At 45.7% G+C, this 10,549-nt stretch overlaps 1 protein-coding gene across 1 annotated transcript; it reads left to right on the forward strand.

Annotated features, from left to right (window-relative positions):
• The first annotated feature begins 1,572 nt into the window (after window positions 1-1,572).
• On the forward strand, window positions 1,573-7,719 carry TOR1B (torsin family 1 member B). Its single transcript, XM_087704913.1, has 5 exons — window positions 1,573-1,798; window positions 2,189-2,454; window positions 3,282-3,457; window positions 4,268-4,395; window positions 6,314-7,719. The coding sequence occupies exons 1-5, from the start codon at window positions 1,609-1,611 to the stop codon at window positions 6,553-6,555; spliced, it is 1,002 nt and encodes a 333-aa protein (XP_087561039.1). The 5' UTR covers window positions 1,573-1,608; the 3' UTR covers window positions 6,556-7,719.
• The last annotated feature ends 2,830 nt before the right edge of the window (window positions 7,720-10,549 follow it).

Raw genomic sequence — 10,549 nt, forward strand, 5'->3', positions numbered from 1 at the left:
TGGAACAGTTAATCTGTGGAACTACTTGCCTCCAGAAGTTGTGAATGCCCCAACAATGGAAGTTTTTAAAAAGATGTTGGATATCCATTTGTCTGAAGTGGTGTAGGGTTTCCTGCCTAGGCAGGGGGTTGGACTAGAAGACCTCCAAGGTCTCTTCCAACTCTGCTATTATATTCTATTCTAAATTTGGGTGCATTCTGTTAGTTTTAGTCCATTTGAGATCTCCTGATTCAAAAATTGTCCTAGGAAGCAGCGTTTTTGCTAGTTAAAGTTTATATAAGGAGAGTTTTAGTAGTAGATAGATAAGCTTTCCATTGTGGATGTAGTATTTACTTTAGGTGTTTTCTAGCATGTCTTGTGTGGGTCATATTAGTTGCCCGTTTACTCAGGGTTTCCCCACAGTTTGTTTTGCAGGGACAGAGTTTATGTCAAGTTTACACATGACCTAAAAGAAACCTGTTTGGACAGGAGGGAATGCTGCCCTTTGCACCTTGTCCCTGTGTGGCCACTGACGGGGTTGGCAAACGGGGATTGGAAAGGGAAAACGGAAGAGCAGGAAACTGCAGCAAGGCTTGCTGGGAGATGTAGTCAGGAGAGCTTGGGTCGTTCGTTATATCCCACTAAGATAAGCCATCATGGATTTTATGTGGCTCTGCACATGACTTCTAAGCCCTAAATTAAAGACAAGGCTATTATAGAATCTAGTCCAGTTTCTCAACCTTGGCAACTTGAAGATGTCCGGACTTCAACTCCCAGAATTCCCCAGCCAGCATTCGCTGGCTGGGGAATTCTGAGAGTTGAAGTCCGGACATCTTCAAATTGCCAAGGTTGAGAAACACTGATCTAGTCATTCAACAAATCCAACAAGCCACAACTCAACAAGCCAGAATTCAACAGCCCACAATCTAACAAGCCATGTTGGATTATGGGTTGTTGCACTGTGAAGCAGTGGTGAAGTTCAATTTTTTTACTACCCACTCTGTGGGTGTGGCTGGGGAAGGATACTGCAAAATCCCCCTTCCCTCCCCACTCCTGGGGCCAGCCAGAGGTGGTATCTGCCGGTTCTCCAAACTACTCAAAATTTCCACTACGGGTTCTCCAGAACCTGTCAGAACCTGCTGGATTTCGCCTCTGCTGTGAAGGATGGTGGAGGGGTGGCCCTCTGGCCAGACCCACACCATTAAAGTCGTTCTTGAGTTCATACATTGTGTTAGTTGCTTTTTATCCTGTGGTTCCCATCAGCTCTTTGGGGTGTCTTTTGAACCCAGTCATGTTGGCTAATGGATAGTTTAATGCACAGCACAAGGTCAAGGATTGATTTGGCTGTTCTTTATTCCACCAACCCCCATGGAACCCATCCTGCCACCGTGGTTTAGAACAAGCCACGATGGAGACACACAGACACAGACACACACGCAAACACACACACGCAAACACACACACACACAGGGGGCTGTCTGGTTTTTGATTTGCAAAGCTGTCATTCCGGGGCCGGCCGCCAGGGGGCCGGGGCGCCCTGGAGCAAGATGCCGGCGCCTGCGCGCAGGGCCGGGCGGAAGCGCTGCCGCGGGGCGTGCCGGGAGTGGTAGTCGCGGGCGAGAGGCGGCCATGGGGCGGCCGGCGGGGCTGCTGGTGCTGATGCTGGCGGGGGCGCTGCGGGCGGTGGCGCTGGAGCCGGTCAGCACCGCCGTGGCCATCGGGGCGGCCTCCGTCCTCACCGGGTTCCTGGCCAAGCCCCGCTTCTTCTGCGCCTTCCTGGAGTGCTGCCCCCCCGACGACCACCGGCCCGACCCCGCAGGTATCGGGGGTCCCATCATGCACAGCCAGGGGTGGGAAGGCCGGCCCCGGGAATCTCTGGGGGAACACACCTCTCATGCTCCCCTGCTTTCGGTGGATAGGACTCCATTTCCTATCCTCCCCAGCCACTCTACTCGCCTTAAGTGTAGAGGAGGACCGTATCCCATCCTCCCCAACTGGTCTTCCTCACAAATTGCTCCATGGGAGCATCGGAGCACCTTTCCCATCCTCCCCAGCCCCCCTCTGCACCTCTTCAGTGTATAGGAATCCATTGATAGAGGCGTCTGGGGGCTTAAAGCTTAGGGTTGCTTCACAGTCCTCCCTCCTTCCCTTCCTTTCCCCCTTCCTTCCTTCCTTCCTTCCTTCCTTCCTTCCTTCCCTCTCTCCCCAGCCCTGCAGCAGTCCCTGGACGAGAGGCTCTTCGGGCAGCACGTGGGCCAAGAGGTCATCCTGAAGGCGCTGACCGGCTTCATCCAGAACCCCAACCCCAAGAAGCCGCTGGCCCTCTCCCTGCACGGCTGGGCTGGGACGGGCAAGAACTTCGTCAGCCAGATCATCGCCGAGAACCTTTTCCCGGCCGGGCTGAAGAGCAAATTCGTGCACCTGTTCCTCTCCACGCTGCATTTCCCCCACGAGCACCTGGTCCCTCTCTACAAGGTGAGGGAGGGCAAAAGCGCTTTGGCTGGGGGGCCAAACGGAGGCCCCTTTTCGCAGCATCCGTGTCAGGATTACAGCCGCTTCCTGCCTGGGGTTGTGTCCATTTTGCAGAGGGGAAATCTGGCTGCAGCCCTGAGAATTGGGACTAAGGACCCCCAAACCCACTCCCCAATATTAAGGGAAGGGAGGGAGCTGGGAAGCAGCTGGTGGCTTGGTGGCACCTCCAGGACTCATTGGGCAGCCAAGCAGGAAATGCGATTTATTTCTCCTCTGGAGATCTTCCAGGACAGAGCAAAGAAAGAAAACAAGCTAAGCTGGTTCCACAGGGCATTGAAATCCCCTTTTGTAAAATAATTAATAATAATAATCATCATCCATCATCATCATCTCGTGACTTCTAGAAATGACGAAGCGATTGGAAGGAGGAAGCTGAGAGGAATAGAAAGCAAAACTTTTAACCTTCTGGGTATTTATTGTTAGGGATTCTTAGGGAGACCGACTGCCCCAGTTGAGCCTAAAATTCATGTTGCTAAACGAGAGTTGTTAGGTGAGCTTTGCCCGGTGGCCCCAGGACCCTGCGACAATCATAAACATGGGTCAGTTGCCGAGGGTCTGAATTTGACTGTGGGGATGCTGCAGAGGTCTTAAGTGAAATGGACATAAGTCACTTTTTTTCGGTGCCGTTGTAACTTTGGACAGTAAGTAAATGCCCCTTGTTGAATTCCACCGGAGCCTCTGAGTTAGGGGATTGAATCTGGAGAGCGGATCCCGATGGAAACGGGGAGCCCGGATCTTTGCCCGACTTTCTGGCTTCTTCCGGTTTCCAGGACCAGCTGCAGAAATGGATCCGGGGTAACATCAGCGCCTGCGGGAAGTCCGTCTTCATCTTTGACGAAATGGACAAGCTGCACCCGGGGCTGATTGACGCCATCAAACCCTTCCTGGATTACTACGAGCAGATCGACGGCGTGTCGTACCGGAGAGCCATCTTCATCTTCCTCAGGTGCTGCTGGGCAGATCTGCCCTCGGAAGGAGTGAATCAGTTTGTTCTAACCGGAGGGGGAATATGGCCTCCACTCTTTCCCTCCCGTCTAACCTGAGATATAAAGTCAGTGTTTCTCAACCTTGGCCACTTGAAGATGTCCGGACTTCAACTCCCAGAATTCCCCAGCCAGCATTCGCTGGCTGGGGAATTCTGGGAGTTGAAGTCCTGACATCTTCAAGTGGCCAAGGTTGAGAAACACTGATATAAGTGCTATGAAAGACCGCAGCTTAGCACCACAATTGAACGCCCCACATGTCTGGGGTTTCCAGAGAGAGAGCTTCAGCCGGGATCTTGGCCATGTTGATAGCCACTCCTTGATGAATGTATTTATTTTTTTCTTTATGTGCCCTGAGAGCATCTGCACCAAAGGCAAATTCCTTGTGCGGCCAATGAAGATTTCTCTTCTTCTCTTCCTTCTTCTGTTCCGTTCCATTTTCTATTCTATTTTGTATTCTACATTCCTATTCCACTCCACTCTATTCTTATGGTACAGGCAGGCAGTTCAACAGGGATGGCAACACATCATTTGTGGCGTTATCCCCCTCCCAGAGGGGTTTAAGAGATGACTTTTTCATCTTAAACTGCAGGAATTCCTGCTGCCGGCTTTTGAAAAACGCACCCTGAAATTCAAATCCCGGATCAAGGCTGCGGGCGGGAGAACGGAGCTGTGGGCAACTTTGTCTTCAGCGATCCGTGGGCCCAGTGGGAAGTAGGAAAGGGTTTGTAACGCTGGCTTGTTTGTTTTCCCCAACCTCTGCGTTCCCACAGTAATGCGGGAGGCGACCTGATCACGAGAGTCGCACTAGAGTTTTGGAGGAGTGGCCGGGAGAGGGAAGAGATCCAGCTGAAAGACTTGGAAGGGGTCCTGTCTTTGGGGGTTTTCAACAACCGGAACAGTGAGTAGCCATCTTGGATTTTCCCTCCGTTGGCCGTTTTCACCTCCCAAATCCCATGCAGAAAAGCCAGTTTTCTAGGTTCCCAGGGTGGCTGAAAGAGTTTCTCCTGAAATTGGGGAAAGATGAAAGATAGATAGATGATAGATTAGATAGATAGATAGATAGATAGATAGATAGATAGATAGATAGATAGATAGATAGATAGATAGATAGATAGATAGATAGATAGATGATAGAGATAAATAATAGTGGATGGATGGAGATAGATAGATAGATAGATAGATAGATAGATAGATAGATAGATAGATAGATAGATAGATAGATAGATAAGGATAGATAGATAAGGATAGATAGATGATATAGATAGATAGATAGATAGATAGATAGATAGATAGATAGATAGATAAGGATAGATAGATAAGGATAGATAGATGATATAGATAGATAGATAGATAGATGATAGATAGATAGATAGATAGATAGATAGATAGATAGATAGATAGATGGATGATGGATGGACAGATAAAATGGAAGATAGATGATAAGATGATAGATAGATGGATAGAGATAGATAGAGATATAGATAGATGATGGATGGAGAGATAAAATAGATGATAGATAGATGATAGATAGATAGATAGATAGATAGATAGATAGATAGATAGATAGATAGATAGTTAGTTAGATAGAGATAGAGGTAGATAGGTAGGTAGGTAGGTAGGTAGGTAGGTAGATAGATAGATAGATAGATAGATAGATAGATAGATAGATAGATAGATAGATGATGGATGGAGAGATAAAATAGATGATAGATAGTGTCACGCCCCACTCCATTCCATAATTAGGAAAGAAGACTAAGAGACTCCATGAGTTGGAAATCCAAAGTACTTTTACTAATTACAAATGGTAAGCGAGCAGTAGTGAAGCAAAATCTGAATAATATGGCGCGAAAGCAATTGATATATAGCAAAGCCCGTTCCCCCCCCTTAGGATCAAAGCTCCAGTCCAATCATAAGTCCTTCAAATGTCAGGTGTGAGATAACTTCAAAAAGACAGGCCAACGATGGAATGTGAAGGCCGTTGATGCAGGCGGGAAACACGTACGCATGCGCAATCCCAACGACTGGTACATCCTAGAACATTCCTCCAGCAGTCCTCCAGCACATCAATTAAAACCCTCCCACAAACACGCCCCCCCCTTCCCGTTTCATGGCAGCTGAAGCACCAGCAAAGCAGAAGCTGACAGATAGATAGATAGATGATAGATGATGGATGGAGAGATAAAATAGATGATAGATAGATGATAGATAGATAGATAGATAGATAGATAGATAGATAGATAGATAGATAGATAGATAGATGATGGATGGAGAGATAAAATAGATGATAGAGATAAAATAGATGATAGAGATAGATAGATAGATAGATAGATAGATAGATAGATAGATAGATAGATAGATAGATAGATAGATAGATAGATGATAGATAGATAGATAGAACAGGAAGGGAAGGAAAAGAGGGAGAAAGAAGGGAGGGAGAAGAAAGAGAAAGGAGAGAGAGGGAGGGAGGGTAGTAGGGAAAGTTTCATCGAACATCAGTACGTGAGAAGGCAGAAGTTTTCAATCAATACCTTCTGGAAATAATGATAGGCATCTCCCAAATCTATTTAGGGAGAACATTGCAGGAAGAAGAGGGAGCCACCACCGATAAGGCCCCGCTACGAAGGCCTACCTTGGCGTGTGTAGCAGGAGGCCTTTAGTGGTCATAACGGAAACCTCCCCACAAGTTGTAAGCCGCCCTGAGTCCCCTCAGGGAAAAGGGCGGCCTATAAATAAACTTACAAATTACAAATTACAAACCGGTCGTGGATTTCCTTCCAGACTTTCCCCCCTTTTCAAACCTCTGGTCCCTTCCGCAGGTGGCTTGTGGCACAGCAGCCTGATCGACCGGAACCTCATCGATTACTTCGTGCCTTTCCTTCCCCTGGAGTACAAGCACGTCAAAATGTGTATCCGGGCGGAGATGAAATCCCGCGGCAACTTCATCGATGAAGAGATCGTCGAAAAGGTGGCCGAGGAGATGACCTTTTTCCCCAAGGAGGAGAAGATCTACTCGGACAAAGGCTGCAAAACCGTGCAGACTAAGCTGGATTTCTATTAAGGATTTCTATTTTTTTAAGCCCCCCCACCCCCCAAAAACAGGGGGAGAAGAAAATATTTGTGATCATTTCCACCGTTTATGCACATTTTTTAAAAAACAAAAAAGAGGCGAGTCTCTGCATAGGCACTTTTAAAAAAGTTTGGGGAGGTTTTCTTCACAGCCCGTGGAAGCTTTTTTTTTGGGGGGGGGATCGTTCCTTCTTCCTCAGATGTGGTCACCCTGAAAATATTGCTCTGGGCATCTTCCACTGTGCTGCACTGTTTAACACTCACTAATGGGTGTAGAAGATATAATTCCATCTACTGGAGGAGAATTGAAGAGAGTTACTCCATGTGATTATTCCTAACAGTCTGACTGAACTCAACGGAGGTCTCCAGCTGACCATTTATGAACTAAAAACCACTAAATGTTGTTACCTGAGGTCTGTCTTCCTATCTCACCCCAGGCACCCCCCCACCCCCCCACCCCAATACTTTTTTGAGAATTTCAGGTTAGAGAAAGGTCAAAACTAGAGTGTGCCTTCTTAGGTCAATATTGATGAGTGTCACGTTGTTGAGATTGTGTTAATTCAGGGTATCTCGTAGGCCAATTTGATCCAATAGTTCGTAAGCCTCTTGGCTCAAGGTCCTGTTCCATCGTGTGTGTGTGTGGGGGGGATAGTTTCTCCTTTATCTGACAATCATTCTTGTCTCGGGATCAAACTCCTGGTCCTCATGAAGTTTACGGATGGAAAAATAGCTCAGGAGCCTCTTGGAGGGGTGCAGCTATGCTGAAGGACCCGTCCATTTAGGGGGGGGGGAGGGAGAAAGAGTATAAGCCTTCCCTTTATCTGCCAGTCATCTTTTTCTCTGGGCCAAGCTTCCAGTCCTCATGAGGTTTGCACAGAAGTTGATTTTCCTATGCATGGGCTACTAAGAATCCAGATTTGGTGGTGGTGGAGTTGCAACTGCAGTGATCACTAACTGAACTTTCTGTGGTTCGCACACCTACCTAAAATTAAACAACGGGGCAAATTGGGTGTGTAATTTTCTTAAGCCACCTCACTTTTTTTTAACAGAAGCAGCTTTAAAGAAATGTATTTTTTAATGACTGTTTTATATGTAGAACACTAGAGTTTATTATATGATTGAATGAAAAATAATAATAAATGAGTGATGAAAAAGATTTGGGTTGAATCTTCCTTTTTTCCCCAGTTGCCACAGACTATTGCAGTTTTTCCAACATTTTCTGCTCCTAGCAGTTGTACAGGTAGCCCTCGACTTACAACAGTTTGTTTAGTGACCGTTCAATCCACGGCAAAAAAGTTGGAAGCTTCTCCAATGAATAAAGCGGAAGGATTGAGAGTCAGTCACACGGCCGTTAAGTGAATCTGGCTCCCCGGTTGACTTTCCTTGTCAGAAGGTCGCGAGAGGAGACCATGTGACTCTGAAGCTGCCTTCAATAGGAGTCAGTTGCCAGCAGTCTGGATTTTGATCATGTGACCTTGGGGATGCCGCAAAGGTTGTAAGCGTGAAAAATGGACATAAGTCACCTTCTTAATAGTTTAGGAGAAACCCTCCCATACAAGACTAGACAACGCAGTGGCAACAGCAGAGACCTTCAAATGTCTAGGTTCTACCTTATTTCAAGACCTAAAACAGATACACCTGACATCAGAAAGGTCATCAGAAAAAGCACAAGAAGGTTCTATCCATTATGCTACTCCTAAATGTGAGTGGTGCATGTGTGTGTGTGTGTGTGAATCTGGCATAAATGATTCATCGCATTCACGGTGGGGTGGGCACATGGAGGGTTAGCACCACCTCTTTTAACCCGATGGGTTGGTCCATTTAGGAAAGGGAGGGGGGTATTATCCAGATCCCCCAACAGGAGAGGTTTGCCCTGCCCTAGGGCAGCATTTGCAGGAGGCTCTGGGGGGGGGGGGGGATGTGGCTGCTTGAGTTTCATATTGCGCGCAATGCCCCACTGAACATGGAAGCGAACCAAGATTTTGCAAATGGAGCTTTACTGGGAAAGGTTGCTTGCTAAATAAATCATTAATCAGTGCAATCTTGCGTGTCTTGTGCTCGTTTAGAGATAAGATTTTAAGTGCCCCCCCCCCCTGGGCAAGGAGCCCACCCCCCTCTTTCCTGGCCCTGTTTTCTTCTGGGAAATGTGGCATCTCCCAAACCAATTGCCCAGGGCGTTTTAGAAGGAAAAACACACAGAAAGGAGAAACGCTTCTCAAAACCTCCGCGATTTTACCTGTTGCTTTGTGTTTAATTGGGGATTCAGGGGGAATCCAGCTCAGAATATAGAGTTGTGTTGCTTTGTGGAGGCTGTGTGGGTAGCAAGTGAGACCTTGGAGCAGCACTTCTCTTCATCCCAAGGTAAAAATGGGAAATTCTGCCCTCTTGCTTCCTTCTGCCTGCCCTCCAACCTTCCCAAGGGCTGCCTGGGGGTCCAGAACCCCCAGTCCAATTTCTAAAACTTTTCTGGCACTGGACCAGGTCCCGTCAAAGGCAGCTGTGTGGGAGGGAGACATCCTCCTGCCTTCCCATTGCCTTGCCTTGGGACACAAGCAGCCCAGGCTCCCGTGGACACTTTTTCAGCCCCCTGGCCAGGAATCCTAAGATTCCTACAACTGGGTGCTTTTTTCAGGGGGACTCAAAGTACACCTTGATTAAAAGGATATACTTGATAAGCATGCAGCATAAAACTCAGTTTTACTGATGAAAAAGTAATTCAAAAACTATATGGATATTTATTGGAGTTTAAATTGCATGAAGAACAAGTTAAAGAAACTATGATAGCTTGGGGAAAAAAACTTTTAAGTATGGGATTGATTTAGAGAATTGGCAGAAATTGTGGTCTCAAAATTATAAAATGACAATGTCTACTGCATATAGAGAAAACTTGTATAAGATGTTTTACAGGTGGCACTTACCCCTGACCAGAATCGCAAGAATGTTCAAGAATAAATCAGAAAAGTGTTGGAAATGTCACCAGATACCTGGCTCATACTACCACGTGGTGGACTTGCACTGAAGCCAAAAGATACTGGACTAAAATCCACATGTGGTTGGAGAAAATGATACAAACAAATAGACTTTAAACCAGAGGTCTTTTTATTGGGAATCTTACCAGAAACCTACAACAAAGACTTAAAATATTTTATTGTAAACGTTCTACCAGCAGCTAGAATCGTATTTGCAAAAAACTATATAAATGAAACCATACCAAAACAGGAAGAAGTTATTTGAAAAATAATGGAGTGTGCTGAAATGAGTAAATTGACATTTGAAATTAGAGAGCAAGAGGATGAACAATTTTATAAGATATGGGATTTGTTTTATCGATGGCTAGGGGGGAAAAATTTTTTGGAAATGAAAAATGATATACTTATGCTTTTATTGAAGAAAGTAAATGATATAATTATGCTGTGAAATAATCTAACAATTACACAATGAAAAATTAATATAAAGTCTGGTGATATAATGTATAAGGCTAAGAACTTATAAAGATATTTCGCTGCTGATAAAGCAATTCTAATAGGGGAACAAATGAAAACTGGTATATATAGGCAGCGATGCTTTATTGAAAAATGAAGGAATAAGATCTCTGTTTGAAGGTACAAAATGCAAGGTTAACAATGAATATAAGTATACTTTCTGGGGAAAAAATAATGCCAATGTTAACTGAATATATATTGTAGAATGAAAATGAGGCCTTGTGTTATATTAGATGAAACATTTGAGACGGTAAATATTATTTGAAGATGCAGAGGTTAAAACACTTGTAACCAAACGACATGCCGCATGCGATGATGGTTTTTTTTTTTTCCCCCTTTTTGGGTCTTTTCGCCTTTTTCCCCCCCCAAACCCTAGGTTATTGTGGTGTCTATTAAATATATAACAGAGAGATACGGGGTGTGTGTATGGGGGGAAACGTAGTAGGGATGCACCTGTGATCAAATGACACATTGTATGGGATGATGGGTTTTTTCCCCCCTCTG

Source organism: Thamnophis sirtalis, unplaced genomic scaffold (genome assembly GCF_051295495.1).
Source record: "Thamnophis sirtalis isolate CommonGarterSnake01/CBP01778 unplaced genomic scaffold, rThaSir2_p1.2 scaffold_2, whole genome shotgun sequence".
NCBI classification, from domain to species: Eukaryota; Metazoa; Chordata; class Lepidosauria; order Squamata; family Natricidae; genus Thamnophis; species Thamnophis sirtalis.